Source organism: Chelonoidis abingdonii, chromosome 15 (assembly GCF_003597395.2).
Source record: "Chelonoidis abingdonii isolate Lonesome George chromosome 15, CheloAbing_2.0, whole genome shotgun sequence".
NCBI lineage: Eukaryota > Metazoa > Chordata > Testudines > Testudinidae > Chelonoidis > Chelonoidis abingdonii.
Window position 1 is genome coordinate 37,570,220 of NC_133783.1, and position 19,276 is coordinate 37,589,495.

The 19,276-nt window shown below is 39.2% G+C and overlaps 1 protein-coding gene across 4 annotated transcripts in view; it reads right to left on the minus strand.

Moving 5' to 3' along the window:
- INPP5A (inositol polyphosphate-5-phosphatase A) overlaps nt 1-19,276 on the minus strand; it is a 427,143-nt gene that overhangs the window by 30,573 nt on the left and 377,294 nt on the right. For all 4 annotated transcript variants that reach the window (XM_075072715.1, XM_032799699.2, XM_032799700.2 and 1 more), the window contains exon 12: nt 4,624-4,697. In XM_075072715.1, coding sequence (XP_074928816.1) covers nt 4,624-4,697 — 74 coding nt within the window. The remainder of the gene's footprint in view (nt 1-4,623; nt 4,698-19,276) is intronic.

Genomic DNA, 19,276 nt, shown 5'->3' on the forward strand with positions numbered 1-19,276 from the left:
TGATCACTCCCGGACCCTCGCCACCCCATCCAAACCCTCCTCTCATTCCTGACTGCCCCCCCCCGGCTCCTGCCCCCATTCAATTCCCTGTTCCCCTCCCAACCCCTATCCACACCCCCGCCCACTGACCACCACCCTGAACTCCCTTGCAATCTATCCAACCCTGCTACTGCTCCATGCCCCCTTACCGTGCTGCCTGGAACACCGGTGGCTGGCAGCGCTACAGCCACACCGCCTGGCTGCAGCCAGGCCACGCTGCTGCTGTCACCATGCAGCACAGAGCACCGGTCAGGCCAGGCTCTGCAGCTGCGCTGCTCCAGGAGCTCATAGCCCCACTGCCCAGATCACTGCGCTGGCGGTGGAGGGAGCTAGCTGAGGCTGCAGGGGAGTGGGGACAGCAGGAGAGGGGCCGGGGGCGAGCCTCCCGGGCCAGGAGCTCAAGGCTGGACAGGTCGGTCTCGCAGGCCAGATGTGACCCGTGGGCCGTAGTTTGCCCACCCCTGTACTAAGTGCACTAGAAACCAACTTTGGTAATAGCCCTGTCTCATGGGAGGAATTCAGAGAGACAACTTCTTCACTCAAGTTCTCAGCCATGTTACAAATGGGCTCAATAGACACATACATCAGATACAGACATGACAGCTCAGTCTTCAATCATCTTTGTGGATGATTGTGCCCTCCTAGAACACAGAGAGGGAGATCTCCAATGCATCGTAGGTCACTTCGCCGAAGCACCAAAATTGTTTGACCTCACAATCAGCCTGGAGAAAACTGTGGTGCTGCATCAATTATCTTCACTGCTTCATGCAATATCCCCTAGTGTATCCATTAATGGAATCCAAGCAAGTTGACAGTTTTACCTATCTCAGCAACAACATCTCCAGTGATGGATCTCTTGACACAATTAAGAGACCATCTGTGAAAAGTCTGGTTTAAATGACAGTATCACAGAGGAATACCATGGCTGAGGCAGGGACAGAATCCAGTTGCCCAGAGCATCATTCAACTATCTCAACCACAAGACCATCCACTCTTTTTCTGCAATCCTCTGCTCATTCAGTACACGCTTTCCAACTGCTACAACACATGACGCATTGGTCCTACAGACAACAATCTCCTTCGCTATACAATACTAATTCATCCTCAGGCCTGGTCCATCCTATGCACTAAATCAGGCCTGTATCCTGTGGAAAAACTAGGATGTGATAATGTAATTAATGACTGCATAATAATGTATATACCCAAAGGGGCTTAATTAAGGTTGCACAGACATTTCCTAACTTCTGCATGCTTGACTTTGCAATCTTAAGAATGTCCTGTTAACAGTTTTTTTCTGTATAGTTTCTTAGGTTTTTTTTTTTTAAAAAGAAACTGAAAAAAAATTTGATTATGTGGCATCATATTGACACCTGCTTGTGTCATCAGCTAGGTTGGACCCTTTGGATTCACTACACTGACCTCTGTCATTTTAACTAATAGAATAACTGATAGCAGTAGTACGTTGCCATCCTCTACATGGATTAGCACTACAGGGGCATGGGATACTTTGCTAGGATGTTTCATAGATATTTGCTGACAACAGAGGAATGGTGAGACTCAGGAATCTTGGCCTCCATTCCAGGCTATGGAGGGGAGTATGATCAAGTGGAAATAGACTCTTATGCCCATCTGCACTAAGCCTGACTCCTTCTGCCCTGTCCCTCCCCAAGCCTGGCTCTTTGTTCCAGTCCCAAGTCTCCACTCCTCAGGCTTCTCACCCCAGTTTCAGTCTCCTTGCCCACTAAGTCTTAGTCTCATCTCTCCAGAATCCCCATCTCATCTCCTCCCAAGTCCCAGTCTCCTTGCCCAGCCAATTTCAATTTCCCTTCTTCTGCTTCCTCACCTGATCTTTCTCCCTCCCCCCACTCCCGTTCTTAATTCCCACTGGCTTCTAGTCCTAGTCTTCCTCTCCAGGATCCACATCCAATTTTGAGATTCGCATCCATCCCCAGGACCCTTGAATCATTGTCTCAGTCTATCCACCGGGCTAACGCCAGTTCTTTTCCTGCATCACAGTTCCTTATCAGAACTATCAGATCTATTTCCCCTCCCCGACCATGTCCTTCTCGAAACCCCAATGGTTCTCTGTCCTGGTCTCCTTGCCCAGCCAGTACCCATTCTCTCCCAGGAGCCTCATTTAATCTTAGTCTCCCCTTAAAATACTTAAAATTTCCCTCCCCAACTCCCAGTCCCAATGTCTTTACCTACCCAGTCCCAGTCCTCGGACTGAGTCTCCTTTCCCAACCAGCCCCAGTTCCCCCACATACTCAGCTCCCAGTCCTAGACTCTGCTCTAGCTTATCAGTCCCAGTCTCCTCTTTCAACTCCCATTTGCCCCCCCCGCCCCCCGCTATCTTCTAGTTCCAGTCTCCCTGTAAACTTCTTGCCCCACTTTACTCCTGCCCTGTAGGTCCAGCTTGTATCACCTTTGCATGTGAATCAGACCGCTTCCTCTTCCATGGAGCCTGGGCCCAGTGGTGGGGGTATAGGAGACAGTACCCTTGTTCTCAGTTCAGGTCCCCAGACCAAGAATTGCCAGTAGCTGCCCAGAGCTGCCATTGCAGGGAAAGTTCTGCTCAGGCTGGGGCTGGCTCATGTCCAGTGCAAATGGAACCTTTAGGAAATTTAGCTGCTAAAATTGAAGAAGTCTCTACTGAGAGTGTGTGAACCCAAGATTTTTCAAAGCTGTACAACTTGGCCAAATGTAGGCTGCTTTTCCTGGGGATACTAAAATGCACATCCCTGACAAAAGGCTATTCCCTGCCAAATTTCAAGGCCCTGATTCAAAGCAGAGGGGTGCTAGAAAAGGTCTCAATTTTTTTAATATGGGCAAATCAACAGTTTTCCCTAGCTTTGTTCTGAGAAATGGCTGACCAATTTTGGCTGAAATTTTCCCAACAATTTAGTGTGATGGTAATATGTAGTGTGGAAAATATCTGCCAGAACAGATAGAATTTGGCAAAGTTGTTACGTGTAAGTGAAAAGAGGGTCTTAAGTGTGAAATAACCTTAACAGGTAGTTCTACCAGCTGTGCCTATAATAAAGTGCCATACTACCTGCTCTTAGCGGCTCGAGGCTCTTTTTCTAGGAGTAGCATAGAGCTGCAGTTATGTCACTGATACTGGTGGGAGTGGCTGGACTTTAAGCTATATATGTAATTATATGTATTAATGATTCATATATTCAGAAATACTGAGGCCAAACCTGAAAATTAATGCAGTGTATGCTGGAACATGTTATCACATATACTGAGCCTAATTTGCCATTAATAAATAAGGCAACTACAACTTCTTACAAGACAGTGCTAATATTGGTGATATTCCATGGTGGTCTATATCCTGGTAACAAATCCATCTGCCCTCCCGTTCCCTGACCAGGTACATAGCTAATGAAATACATTTGGAGATTTACACACTACTGGTCCTCTGTTATCATACTCAATCAATAAGAACAATTTAGAGCAGTGGTAACCTCTTCATGCATACTTCCGTTGTCCCTAGGGATCAATATACTCAATATCACAGCTGGCTGGTGAGAAGTAATGAGACTATGATAACAAAAAGGCAAGCTTTCCAAATTTTTTCTCAGATTGTGCCAAAACATCACACTTTTGTGTCTACTCCAATGGAAAAAAAAAAACCTAGTTACACATAGAACAACACTGTATTTGATTTTACAGGACTCTGCCTCACACAAATTATAGTATCTTCTCTATGACTTCTTGCTCCTCAACTCTAGCTTTCTTTGTGATATTATTTTCCCTTTCTTCAAAGCAACTGTACTAGACATGCGAGAGTTGAGCTCTCCTTTCCTGAAATAGAGTCACAGATGTTTAGAAATGGCTCAAAGTTTTCTTGGATTTCTCCAGAATAGTATTGTCATTTTAAAGATTCTTGGTTTTGTTTGTTTATGGTTGATGCTTAATCACTGTTAAAATTATGGGGACATGATCAGGTTTAAAAAAAAATCACATTTATTTAAAAACCCCACGTTTATTACCAGTCTTACTAACAATACTGGAGATTATAAAATTATTTCAATTTCTTTTCATCCTTCCCGATATTTATCTTTTAACTGAGCAATGAAATCAGACTAATCACTTCCACATTTTGTTCAAGTCAGTTTTTAGTTAGTGTCAATTCCCCCTCATGTAGGGGTACTTTTCGAAGGTTTGAAGCCAAGATTTATTTAGTTTTTGTTATGGTAAAATTTCTGAACAATTTACTTGGGCTTAGTGCACAAAAATAGCTACAAACTGAAGTTCTACAAACAAGTCTATGCGAGAAGGCACTCTAGTTTATTACACTATTCTGAAATCAACTATACAAATATGGGACTAGTTGAATCCAGATGATGGGATATTTCCAGACAGTAGAGCACTAGCAGCATGCAACCGGTAAGGTGTCACTATTCATACTGGTAACTGAGGGGATACAGGAAGAGTTGTAAAACTTTATGGCAGAAACAAAATATATATGTATATATACACATATATATTCATGAATCACATACACACATTCTCTTGCACTAATAACAATTACATTTTAGCCATCAATTAAATAAGTGGACTGTATATATATCTTACCTGGGTGGAAATGAGATGTCCAGTTCATACAATTTGTCTTTAAAGACAGACAGCTCTTTGTCAAATTCTAAAAGCTATAAAAAATAAAATAGAATTAAACAACTTGTTTTCTTTATCAAACTGCAATCATTTAATTTTTTTTTTTTTGGTATTACTGAATGATTTAATGACCATATACTTTAGTAATATATCTTATTTGGAGCATACATCCTTACAGAAGAAACGGCAGTACCAGGTCAATGTAAAACACTTCAATATTCTGATGAAAAGGCACTCTTTCAAAAAAAAAAAAAAAATCCTTCTTCATGTGGTGAAACAGGTAACTTTCAGTGAAACAGCTAACTTTTGCTCTTTAAACAGAGCTACCTCATGCACATTTACTATTTCAAGATTAGCTTAGATTTTCAAATTTCATTAGCAATCTTTTCAGAGATAAAACTGATTAACACTTTAAAAATGCATAGCAAATTGATGTACTAATCAAGCCACAAAATATGTCAGTAAAAGTACAATATAAGATATCTTTAACCCAGATAAGAAGGTACAGCAAACACAAGGATGTGCAAATCATTCCTCCTAAACAAAGGCAAGCAATATTTTTGCATAGCTATTTTTGCGCGGTATAGGTTAGATGGCAGAAAGAGGTTTGTGTGCCAGAGGCACTACATAATATTTAACAGACACATTTATAAGCCTAGGTTTAATGTACTGTTTATATAAGTCCTTGCCAAATTTATTTTCCTTTAGATCACTGCAAAGAAAATAATATCTTTCTTTTTCTTTATTTTATTCATAAACACAAACCTGTGAATAAAAGTCAATGATAATAGTGTGTGTTAAACCAATAACCATCCTGATGGATATAAACAACCTTATTTCAGAACCCGAGCTGGTGTTAAATCTGACATGCAAGTGAATTAGTGAGTAAAAAAAGCTCATAATCTGCACTGTTACTGACCATCGCTCTGAGTAAGTGCCACTTTCTATTTTGACAAGCTTGTCATCAAAATAGCACCCTTTATGATGGCTGTGTGTTTACCCACTGTTCACTAATAATTAATCATGTCCCATCTCACAGCTGTGCTGATACCATTGTATGAATGGCAGAGGTTCCGAAAGAAATTAGATTGTGTCCCTCTTTCCTCTCTGCCACCTCATAAATCATTCCTGAAATGTGCAATTAGCAGCTACTTGTTCACATTAATTATCTGTGTGAAAAGCAGCTACCTGAACCACCTGCATTACTGATTAGCTACCTCCCTGTGGTCCACCTATTTTTCCTTCAGTGTTGCTTAGAATCTGTTTATGTATCTGTCTACATGTACGCATGTGGACATGAAAGCATTAGTAACTCCATGTTTTCGTGTTTGTATTCACCAGTTTGTACAATGGTGTGTTGAGAAACATGGCACAACAAATGCCATTTTGAGATATTTTGTACAAGTTTTAATACTTGGACAAATCTCTCGACACACAGTTATCCATTTTTATACAAAATTTTGGAAGAATGTTTACAAATGTGTGTGTGTGAATTTACAGTACATGCATAAATATGGGGCCTAAATCTGTAAACTTTATGCATGTTAAGTAACTTTTCTCATATGAGTAGTCCCATTGACTTCATGGGCCTAACTATGCGGGTAAAATTACTCAACATGCATATTGCAGGATCAAAGCCTATATTTAAGTATGTACAGGTGTGTTATATCTATCAAATCTATCTGTACAGTATATACACACCCACACCTATACACACTGTTAACAGCTTTTTCTTGCTCCAAAATAGCCAGATAATCAGTGACACTAGTCACTAAATTTGCATCCAATTTAAAGAACCCAACCAACCAACCAACACCTCTCCCAAATGGTAATCAGAAAATCCCTTCTAAAAATGTACGTTTTACAGAATTTAATTTTCTACTTTTCTCCAATAAAAACATAATATAACGAAACAAAACAGTTGGGAGGAAAGATGGTTACTATTGAAGTCTGAAGAATTAAAAGACTGAGTAAATGAACAATGCTGAGGATGTTAAATAACTGCACTGTCCTCTCACATTCACTCAAACATTCTAAACTTTGTATATCCAGATTATTTTTGTTATGATATTTGGGAACTGACTGGAGGCCAAAGTCTAGAGGATTACGTGGTTAGACACATAGGTAAGAGCTACTTCTCAGTAACATCTGAAGAGATCTCTGGTGTTTTTATGTACTGTTGGTGGTTGCTTGTTTAGTTATGTGCTATGTACTGCCGATGAGCTGCTGACATTGCTGTGATTCAGATGACTGATAGCAGGAACAAGAATGTATTGTACACTAGAGGCTATATCCATCTCTCGCGTTTTAACAAGCAGTGGTATGCCTTTAAAGTTAACAATAAAAGCAAAAACTAATGACAATGTGGTAGGATGCAAACGAACCACTTGGATGCTAACATATTATTAAAAAATGTTTGGAGATTGCTTAGAACAGCTGGGGAAGACAACTGCAAAAGAAAACAGTTTAAAAGGCACATTTTTATTTCAATGAATTATTTCTGGATGCAGTAATACCTTTCTGCATTTGAATTATGTTAAACTAATTTATTCATTTAATGGAATTACTTATTTTTCTCTAAGTGCTTATTAAAGAAAGCCCACATTTCTTCTACTCTGTCTCAATATCCACACCTTTATGCTCAAGCAGTGTCCCCCAGTAGCAGACTCCTGGTCTGTGGAAGAGGATGATAGCATGTTCAATATATTCATGAATTTCTTGTGGGAACTCTACTTGGGCTTCTCTCTTCTTTGTCAGGGACCCACTGCAGACACAGATGTGTGGTAGTGTATACTTCAGATTTTGTAGTGTTTTTATTTTTAGCAAATTATAACTGATTTCTTAGAAGTAAAATTGTTGTAAGTGGTGTTTTCCTTGAATTTTATAAAAGCTTTGTCCCTTTCCAAGTTCTTTGCCCCAAAGAGTAAGCTGACAGTTAATGAAAGACTGTAGAGCTCAACAGACCCCAGACAAAACTTTAAACACAGCAAACCACTCTAATAGCTTAAATCCAACTCAGTAAGAGAAAGGGATGGATTTGGAGCAGGGCATCTTTTTGTTCTGTGTTGTTACTACGCCTAGAACAATGGGGTCCTGGCCCTTGGCTGGGGCTTCTAGGTTTTATTGTAATACAAATAATTATTATTAATAATAATAATTAGGGGCACAACCCTCTGACTGCCTTTAATGTCATTGGGAACTGGGCCCCTATTTTTAATTATTTATCTCTGTATTTTAAAAGGATGAACCAGTTATATTGCTATGCACAATGATTCTGAGGATGATCATAGTTGTTTTCATACTGTGCATTAAATGGTGTTGTGAATAATTTCATTGCAGTAATAGTAACCTTTGTTTAAATATAGCTGTAGTTCATCCTACATGTTTTGAAGATGACAAAGAAATTCAGTTGAAAGCCTGAAAATCAATATATTGCCCCATTTAATTTACTCATTGTAACATTATCCTTGAGAACCAAGCCTTTTAGGTATTATATAGCGTGCTGGGGTAATTTGAGCAATTACAACGAGGTTTCAAGTATTATAGTTGGAAGCTAATACCGGGACGGCATGACACAGGCAAACAGTTTCATAGGTAGGGTACATTATTCCACACAGACTTGACCTTATATACTTTATACACATGGTTGAAAGATACAGGGCAAATTCTCTACTGGTATAACCCCACTGATAAGAAAGGAGTTACATAACAGAATATTTGGTCTACAAAGTCTAGTATGACTATTTAATCACAAGGTTTCTATAAGTTGGATGGTATAAACCATTCCTGATGAATAATTTGCCTGTATTTCCCTAGCCTCATGTCCACTCACACATATACAAATGGACCTCAGTGAATATATACAGTATGCATATGTGTGCACACAGTAGATACACTGATGTATAACTGTGAGATACAGCTCAGATTGTAGCAATCATGTTTTTTTTAACTGATAGATTTATTTATGTGAGTTTGCAGTTTGGAGTTGCTGTACTTCCACTTCGCTTTCTTCTTGAGTCAAAATTCTGAGGTCCTAAATCAGTTTTTACATAATCCTTACTCAGGCAAACTCCCACTGACATATATGGTGAGGAAGTGAGTCAAAATTTAAGGACTGCAGAATTTGGGCCTTTATAATTAATCAGTATTTTTGATGTGCCTTTCTGCAAGCACATAGGTGCTTCAATTACTTGTTACATAAACATGATGTAACTAATAAATCTGCGCCAGTTTTTCACAGTACTCATTTGCTTCCTTGTTGTAGCCACATTTCTTACCCTTTGTCTATTTGTGTCTTTAGACTGGAAATCCTACAGAATAGGGATGGTCTCCTTTTTGTATTTGTACCACGCCCAGCACAATGTGCAATCCTGATTGGGGTCTTTAGGTGTTATCATAATACAAATATTTACTGCTGTTGCTAACATGGTGGACCACTTTATTTAATAATGAAATACAGCCACTCATAAAGTAGAACATAGCAGATGTATAACAACATCAGAAACACTATATTACACTAATTGAGATTTTTTCAAAGATGGATATTATTATCAAAGTTAGAATTTGGCCAGGACACTAAAGAGAAGATCCCTAGTTTTGCAAACATTGCCGGGGGATTTTTACTGACCATGGGGTTCAGGTACTTGGGTTTAAGTCTTACTCAAAAAATGGTACAACCAAGATAAAGTCCTCAATCATCTCACACTGGGACAATGATTAGAATGTGATTTAGAGGAAAGACCTCTACCTATTGGCTTTTCCCTTCAGGTTTTCAATCAAAGGCTGTATCTACACTACGAGTTAGGGGTGTGATTCCCAGCTCATGTGGGCATACTTATGCTAGCTCTCATCTGAGCTAGCACACTAAAAGTACTAGTGTAGCTGTGATAGCATGGGCAGTGGTGATATGGGGTAGCCTTTATGAGTGTGCACCCATGGAGTTCAGGTGGGTTTGTACTTGGTGCAGCTAGCCCAAATTGATGCTGCCACTGCCTGTGCTTCCATGATTACATTACTGTTTTTAATATGCTAGCTCAGAGGACAGCATGAGTACATCTACGTGACCTGGAATTACACCCGTAATTCACAGTGTAGACATAGTCTACAAATGGCCACAGCCTGACCTTGCTTAGTTAGTGAAATCTGATAAGTTCACAATCCAGTTGGCTCAAGTGCTAATTATATAACATTTATCATGAAATATCTGGATGCAAACCACATTAGCCTCAACGATGACTAATGTAACCAACCATATGATTTTCATTTTATTATTATTATTTGTATTACTGCAGTGCTTAGGAGCCCCAGTTACGGACCAGGATTCCAGGCGTTGTGCAAATACAGAACAAGATGTTCCCTACCCCTTAACGAGTTTACACTCAAAGTCTTGTCTACACTAGGGGCACAGCTGCAGTGGTGTAGCTGTGCCACTGTAGTGTAGTTACTTACTACGGCAGCAGAATAGGTTCTATTGTCAGTATGGTAAATCCATCTCTCCTAGAGGTGGTAGCTAAGTTGTCAGAAGAATTTTTTCTTTGACCTAGTATTGTCTACATCAGGATTTAGAATGGCTTAATTACATCGTATAGGGCATGAAATATTTCACAGCCCTGAGCGATGTAGTTAAGTCAACCCAACTCTGTAGCGTACAATAGCCTCAAGACAACAGACAACAGAGTGGTACAGACAGATGGAGGGGGGAATACAAGGAAACAATGAGACAATATTAATCAAGATGAACTTGTGACTAATCTTTTCTTAAATATCATGATCAATACCACCATAAAAGCTTTATTCACATTGTAATAACTTATTTGTAAAAAAAAAAAAAAAATGGCTTAAAGCAAATTATTTCTGGTTACTGGGTATAATGAAGCCTCTTTGAACTTAAGAGCAGCTGGACATATTTCAACAGTGAAAAAAAAAGGGGGGGTGAAGGAGAGGGACAAAATTTGCCTCTATAACAGTTATAATTCAATAAGCTTATTGATAACAAGTGCACTTCTAAAGCATCATGGAACATCCAATGGGTGCTTCATTTCTACCACTGACACATACAAATGTTCAACGTACCCAAACAATTACTAGTCCCACCACTGATCTCCATACAAAACTTGCAGTAACGTCAATCAGAATTCTATGTATAGAATGATGGCAGGATTGAATTTCCACAGTTTATTATAGTGGCACTGCTGCAGCTCTGAGTGTTGCCACTATAAACTACGGTTTCCATGGGTTTACAAGAGGGCTGTTAAAAGTGACTGTGTTTCAGAGTCCTGGAGAGAGGTGGGTTTTCTCTGCCCCCTCCTTTATAGCCTTTTCAAGTGAAACCAGTGTGAATCAGTCCCACGGTGGGTTGCAGAACTTGGGGAATGTGCACAGGAGTTGTATGCAGCAGAGCCCCACTCAGGTGCTCCCATGTACGACTGGGTAGCAGAGACACAGGGTTGGGCAAGGCTGGTGAATCCGTTGCTATGCAAATCCACTTGCTATTCCCTCTTATGGGGATGCAGTAGGTGAGTGTGGAGGGGTTGCAATTAGCTCTTTCAGTCCTGAAGCTGGTGTGATGACTGAAAAACAGCTCCCCTACAGCGGTTCAGGCTATGCACTGGGACCAGGATTTTGGGCTAAGAGAATATTTATGTGGAATATTAAATTCAGAAATGATTTCACTCGAACATTTAAAATGATCAAAGAATTTTAACACAGCTTAGCTAGTTAAAGAAACCATGTCAATTTTGCTGGCTTAGACTTAAGAATAAAAAGGTACTGTGAAAAAGGTCAATGTCCACAGGGACACTGCTATGAGCTGCCATGGCTAAAATCACAGAAGTATGAACCCTTTATAACAGGGCAACTTAATTCAGTCATTGGAGTAGAACAACGGCAATTACTCATGAAGACCTACAGACCAAAGTCAGAGCATTGTTAGATCAGAAGGTGATATTAGCAGCATTTATCAAATCCATCTGCAGCAACCACCAGAGAATTCACAGCTGTGAAAGGGAAATGAAGTTTAAGACAAAGAAAAAAAAAAAAAAGGGATGAGCACACAGAAATGACCTTAGAAAATTAAAATATGTGAAGTCTGGCCATTGTAACTCACGTAAAGTACACACTCTTTAAAAGACTTGTGGAAAATATAAGCTTTCCAATCAAGAGGGAAATATTTGGGGAGTGATTCTGCAGTCCTTTCTCAAACCAAACTGCCAATGACTTCAAATAAAGACTTGGGGAAACAGTGGTCTCTCTGACTCGGGTATAGAACTCTCAAACACAGATTTGTCTAATCTGTTTACAGCAGGTGTTTTTCTAATTAAGAGTCAGTAAGATTGTCTGTTACTCTGCATTTTGAATTTTCTTTAAATTTTTTCCTCTTAAAAGAGAAAATACCACAAAACGGTAGCCAGCACTTGTGTGACAACATTTTTACAGGAAAAGCCTCTGTAACTTATCCTGTAATGTTACTATTACATGTAAATGTTTATTAGCCACGCTTTTTGTATATTAGTATTGTAGTGGTAATACTATAGTTCAGGCTGAGCTGGGCCATTTCATATTCAAGGCCAAAATCAGACTTGAGCCCAAATCATCAACTTCCATCAAAATGCTGCGGCAACAGGATCATTAAGAAGTCATCAAGTCCAACTCCCTGCACTGTGGCAAGACGAGTAAACTTAGATCATCCCTGACAGGTGTTTGTCAAACATGCTTTTAAAAATCTCCAATGATGAGGATTCCACAACATCCCTTGGAAGCCTATTCCCTTAAATAACCTTATAGTTAGAAAGTTTTTCCTAATATTTAACCAAAATCTCCTTTGCTGCGGATTAAGCCCATTACTTCTTGTCCTACTTTCAGTGGACATGGAGAACAATTGATCAGCATTGTCTTTATAACAGCCCTTAACATATCTGAAGACTATTACAAGGTCCCCCATCAGTTTTCTTTTCTCAAGACTAAACATGGCCAGTTTCTAACATTTCCTCTTAGGTCAGGTTTTCAAAACCTTTTATCATTTTTATTGCTCTCCTCTGGACTATCTCCAGTTTATCCACATCTTTACTAAAGTGTGGCACTCAAAACTGGACACAGTATTCCAGTAGAGGCTTCACCAGTGCCAAGCAGTACAGGACAATTATCTCCCATGGCTTACATATCACTCCTGTTAATACATCCCAGAATGTTATTAGCCTTTTTTGCAACCGCACACATTGATGACACATATTCAGTCTGTATCCATTATAACCCTCATATCCTTTCAGCAGTACTACCACCTAGCCAGTTACTCCCATTTTGTAGTTGTGCATTTGATTTTTCCTTCCTAAGTGCAGTACTTTGCACTCATCTTTACTGAATGTCATCTGGTTGATTTCAGACCAATTCTCTACATTTGTTGAAGTCATTTTGAATTCTAATCCTGTCCTGAAAAGTGCATGCAACCTTGCCAAGCCTGGTGCCATCAGCAATTTTTTTAAAGCATACTCTCCACTCCATTATCCATATCATTAATGAAATTACTCAATAGTTTCAGACCCAGGACTGAGGTCTGCAGGACCTCTCTAGATATGCGCTCCCAGTTTGACAAAGATCCATTGATACTTACATGTTGAGTACGGTCTTTCAGCCAGTTATGCCCCCACTTAATTGTAATTTCATCTAGACCCTATTTCCCTAGTTTGCTCATGAGAATGTTGTGGAATTGTGTCAAAAGTCTTACTAAAATCAAGATACATCATGTCTACTGCTTCCACCCGCCCGCTCCCTCCTGCCCATGCACTAGGCCAGTAACCTTGTAAAAGAAGGAAATTAGGTTGCTGTGGCATGATTTGTTCTTGACAAATCCATGCTGGCTTGTCCTAATCACCCTATTTTCCTCCAAGTGTTTCTAAACTGATTATTTAATAATCTGTTGCAGTATCATTTCAGGAATCGAAGTTAAGTCTCCAGGTCTTCTTTGTTTCCCCTTTTAAAGATAAGTTCTATGTATGCCCTGCTCTAGTCCTTTGGGATCTCACTTGTACTCCATGAGTTTACCTGTAGGAAAAGGGTTTTGAGGGGAACTGCCACTTATAGAGCTTTTCTAAGGTTATGCCATGGGAGGGTTGTGTGTGCAGGAGGCCAGGGTCATCTGCATGGCAGCTCCACGTGTCTGCATTGTCTCTGGAGCTCTCTCCCTGGCTCCTCTGGAAGTTTCCCCAATGTGAAAATGGCTGGGGAAGTGTGACCAATAGAAGTTGGTCCAATAAAAGATATTATCTCATCTACTTTGTCTCTCTAATATCCTAGAACTGACACAGTTACAACTACACTACATACATAGATTTTTAGAGTAAGTTCCATAGAGCTCTATTGGTTATATCCTTTTAAAATTCTGTAATACTCTTCCATAAGGATCTTGGCACCATTTCTCCTTATCTATTTCCCCACATCGCCCCTCCTCAGATGCACATCCCTGCCCTTCCCTGAGAGTGCTTTGTAAGGTCCAGCCTGAGGTTGGAATAAATGGTGCCACAGAGGTAGATGACATCTCTCTCTATGAGATGAGAGACTACATACAGCATAGTGCAGAGGAATGTGCCTATGGCTCAGCAATATGGTCCTGGTTCAAGAAAGCACCTTTATTCAGGAAAACACTGAAGGATGTACTTAACTCCAAATGTGTGCTCAAATGTTTTCCTGATTCAGGGCCTATAAGCAACCTCTATCCCTGCTGTTGGACTCCTGAGTCATCTCAGGACCTACGTGTAAATCTGTGGTAGAGATCATCCTCAAATCAAGCGACCGCCAATGATGATGTTGATCCCTGCTGTGAACTGAGCACTGATGAATGTGGGGGAAAGTGGGCAGGACATGGGGTTAGAACCGTTAGTGTTAGGGTGTGGCCACAGTATAAGTACTAGGACAATTTGATGAATGCAAACTACGTATGTTGTGGGATTTTCAGTTATTCTTAATGCCAGCCATGAGTAATGGTTTATTCAAGTGTGCTTAAGAGCTACTGCACAAGAAATTGAGAGAAGGGGCAGCATGAGGGCCAGCCACTGACAGAAATGCTTTGGAAAGATTCACATGATACATTAACCCTCCCTAGCAGCCTTTCAGTACCTCATGATGTATACTAGACACTGTTTTCCCTGTACACACACTTCTCTGTTTGATTGTAGGTAACAAGCACCATGCTCAGCAATGTACTGCTAGCTCAGAATTGCTGTCAATACCCTGATCTACATCAGATAGGATCCACTCCTCATTTTATTTTGGGATATGTTCAAAAGAAAGTGCTTCATTTCAGAACTTGAATTTTGGCATGGCCTTTAAGTAGTTCTCAAAAAGGAACTTTAAATTCTCCCTTCCCAGATCTCTGAGCTCAGGGTTAAACAAAAAATAGTCCATGGTATTCTAAAATGCAGCATGACCACTTGCATCTTTTAAACAGAGGCACACTATAAAGACTACAGGACCCATCATTCAATGCTCCATCTTCATTTCATCAGAGCCACTACAAAGGGGTCAGTATTATCTGCTCTACTGTATACAAACTAAGTGAGAGTTCAGGTTGTTGGGCCAAGTTTTAATGTCCCTATTCTAACTCCTAAAGAAGTCTACTCAGAAGTGTATATCCCTTACTTTAGCTAGCTGCTGTTGATTAAAAAAATATTACACTAATATTGCAATCTTTCCAAATCAGGCTCAGAGTTAAAATGAACATTTTTGCGCTTAGCTTGATCTTAATAAGGTCCTTATCCTGTAATTGACTCTATAGATCTCTGTGCCTACATGGAGCCCCTTTATTTCAAGGGTCTGATCCTGTAAAGCCTTACTTCCATGAATAGCTCTTACAAGGCTATTTGCTGGAACCGACACTTAGATTATTTATATTGTAACACTTGCGATGGCAATTCAATTGCACTGTATTTATACATACAAAGTATATCCTATTATATATGCGTACACAAAATACAAGTCTGAACAGAAATGAACTTTTAGAAAAAGATTTATAAGTAGGAGATTCCTAATCAAAGTTTGATAGATTTACTGTACAGGTCTATTAATTTTTAAATGTCTCTGGTAATAGAATACAACATGAATTTAGGAAATTAGCACTGTGGAATGTACTGTGCTGTACATGTGGATCTGGGGATTGCAATTTGATACAGGCATAAAAATGTAGGAATTATATACATTACTTACGGGGATTTAAAAAAATACACATTAGCTGAACAAAGACTTTGGTCCAGATTCAGCAGTCTTTACTCAGGCAACTTTCCCATCGTTGTTAATGAGAATTTTATCTAAGCACTACAGTATTGGGCTTTCGGGGTAATTGAGTATACACAAATGTGCTTCTGTGCTACAGATCTTATATGCAGATCAGTTTAAAAAAATTACCTGGACATCAAAAATGTCAGTTGGATTAAACTGCTTATGTGCCAGAGTCCAGACTTCAAATATGAACACAAGGGTTTCCCTCATTTGACTATATTAATCCAAGGACAGATGGAATGCTTTAGAACAGCATTCAACACTGCTGCATGTACACATGGACTGGTTTTGATTCTTACAAGTAATAGAGAGAAAACCACAGTGGAGCAAAGAATCATTAGGCACTATTGGTAATTTCATGACCGTGGAGTGTTGAGAACAATTATACAAGAGAATAATCAACGAACGTGGAAGACCAGTCTTCTACTGATGTGACACCCTGATATATTGTAGAAAGAGACATATTTTAATTGTATAAACCAGCTTCTCAAACATTTACTGACTTTGCATTTGTTAGTGGAATGTATTGGTCAGATCATTAGATTTCCTCCATCCATTGTCCCCATTTTGGACTTTTAGAACCTATCCCACTGCACACCGACTGAGTACTGAACTGAGCTAACAAAAATCCAAGCAGGTGAATAGTGTTTTCAAGTGAAGGAGGGAAGCATTATGTCATTTTCTCATTTATATTATGTGAAAAACAGTCACCTCAGAGTACAGCTTTAAATTAAGAAGGTTGCTCTGACAGATTCAGGTGTACAGGTTCCCCTCTCCCCCACTCCTCGGCAACTGTGATCCTGAGCAATCAATTTCCTTTCTCTATCTTAATTTGCCCCTTATACATCATATTCAAGATTTTATCTGGACAGGGGCTAGGTGGCTCAGTGGATAAACCTCTGCCTTTTCACCTCTGGGATCATGGTTCAAGTCAAATCCTGATGAAATGCATTTGATCGTCCTAATCTTGTTCTTAGTGGACAGCATTCCCATTATCTTTAAAAGGGTCAGAGCCAAGGCCATTGGGAAGAGTGCATTGTGCTATATCTTGTCTGTTGATTAATACATTTTCAGTGATGCCAGTTCCTTAACTTCATGAGCACACATATTCACACAAAAAAGCTGAATAAAGGTCCCTAGTAGATTAAACTTTCCTCTTTTTCCCTCTCATACTCACAAATCCTTTTAGGTTTCCCTGGAAATATTTAAAAAAATCAGCAATTGCTGATCATTTTGAAAAGTTTAACTCCTGCATTAAGAAAAAAATCTCTAATTAATTAGCTCAATAATTACTTTAAATCCTTGTTTGACATATGGAGAACACAATCATGAGAATTTATAACCAGAACCATTTTAATAACACATTCTAGTTCTCTTCTCTTATGTATGTTAGTTAATTTAAAAAGACTTTTGGATCCAAGGGCTTAAGCCCCAAGAAAGATATCTTTTGTTGTATACAAGACAGGAGGCCAGACAGCTAGATGAAGTACTTGTTATTATAGGAATTTATTCTCCATTCTCTGGAAACTGTTATTTAGGATCTGCTGGAAGAAATGGGTATTTGACAGTTGGTGTGAACAAAATAAAAACAACACAGCCATAGCCGTCATTTTGTCTTATCCCATCAAAAAGGTACATTAAGAAGAAATATATAAACATTTCCCTTTTATGGCCAAGGTTATTGGGCTTTTTCTTGACCTAGAGAAGGGAGTCAGCAGATCTGCTGCCACAGACTGCTGCCTGAAATATGTGAAAGTATTTGAAAAGTGGCAGGGCAGAGATAATGTTACGCCACTGGGAAATCCTAGAATCATCTGGGGTTTGTTTTGGACCCAGACACAAAAGCTGGGAAAAACAATTCCTTATGAATCATTCAACTGGTCTAGGATCACCAGAGTGCATTGCACTCTGATTCTATCCCAACCTGCCCCTAGTGTGCCCCTGATGTATTTGTGATGCAGGAAGTAGACAGTGTAAAGGAAGCCAAGGATTCCCCCAAGCTGCAGCGGTCTTCAGCTGTCTGCCTAAGGCAGCCTTAAATCTCCTTTGTGCCTCTGGAGCACTGCAAAGGTGACTTATCTCTAGGAAGGATTGAGTCCTAGATCCCAAAAGAACAGGGTAGACAGAGGAAGAAGCACAGACAGTTTTTTCATGAAGATGCAGCAAGAAAGGAGGACAAATGTTATACCCATATAGTCATAATACAGTTTCTACAAGCAGTACATGAGATAGCTCAACGACATCACCAAAAGCCTGCTCTGCTCCCATTGAAGTCAATGGCAAAACTATTCTCTAGCTGCAATGGAAGCAGAATCAGCCTCAAAGCTGTTAAGATAATGAGTTGATTGAAAACTCCTATAGTACAGTAATGGTCAAATTCATGAGGACAAAATATGATTTTCCTGCTGATATAGTTCATGAATATAGTTTATGTGAGATATATGAATATATGAACCATTTTTCATTTTTGAGAGTGGTTAAAGATTATAAAATATTTTAATGATTTAATCATTATCCTACAGTCATTAATAGTTTTTACATTCCTGCTATATATTTATTTAATTGGCTACTGAACTGGCAGCATTTAATTAATGGTTCCTTTGCACAAATCAATAACAATTATGATTTTTTCTGGTTAAATAATTAATTATCCTTGAATTGTTTTTTCTTTCTAACGTTTTTCAAGTTAACAGGAGGACGTGCAGGTATTGTATAGGAGAACTTGACTGGATCTGAGGACCAGTGTTTCTAAGCTCTTCTATCCCAAATATACTACTTTTAGATGCCCATTTAAACTCACTATATTTGGGAATTAATGTGACAATCAGAGCCAAGTTCAGCCTCATGTGACTCATGCATTTCATCCTTCCCATTATTTTTTTTGCAACAGTCACCACTGTAGCATGTAGGCTCTGTAGCTCCATTGTAGTCAATGGAGTTCTACTAGAGTTGAACTGAGTCCTTGAAGTACATTACAATGCTAAGGGAAATTTCACTTGACGTTCTATGATAATTTTGCATTAGTTAGAGATTAGACATGAATTTTCTCTTTTCTATCTTACTGTAAAGTTGCTATCTGCATTGATCTTTTTTAAACAGAATGATATAGAAGGGTCTTCACTTACTCATTGTACATGCCATTTTGTGGAGAAAACAGGGACAGTTGCTGAAGTTTGGAAAATATTAGACCTGAAATATTTCAGACTAGAAATGACAGTATTTCAGCTGAACTGATAATTTGTATCTGTTTTAGATTTTTCATAAACATGATAACCATTTCTACATCTATTTTAAGAATTCTTTTTGTTGATTAAAGTGTAAAAAAGACAGAATAACTGTGTATGGACAT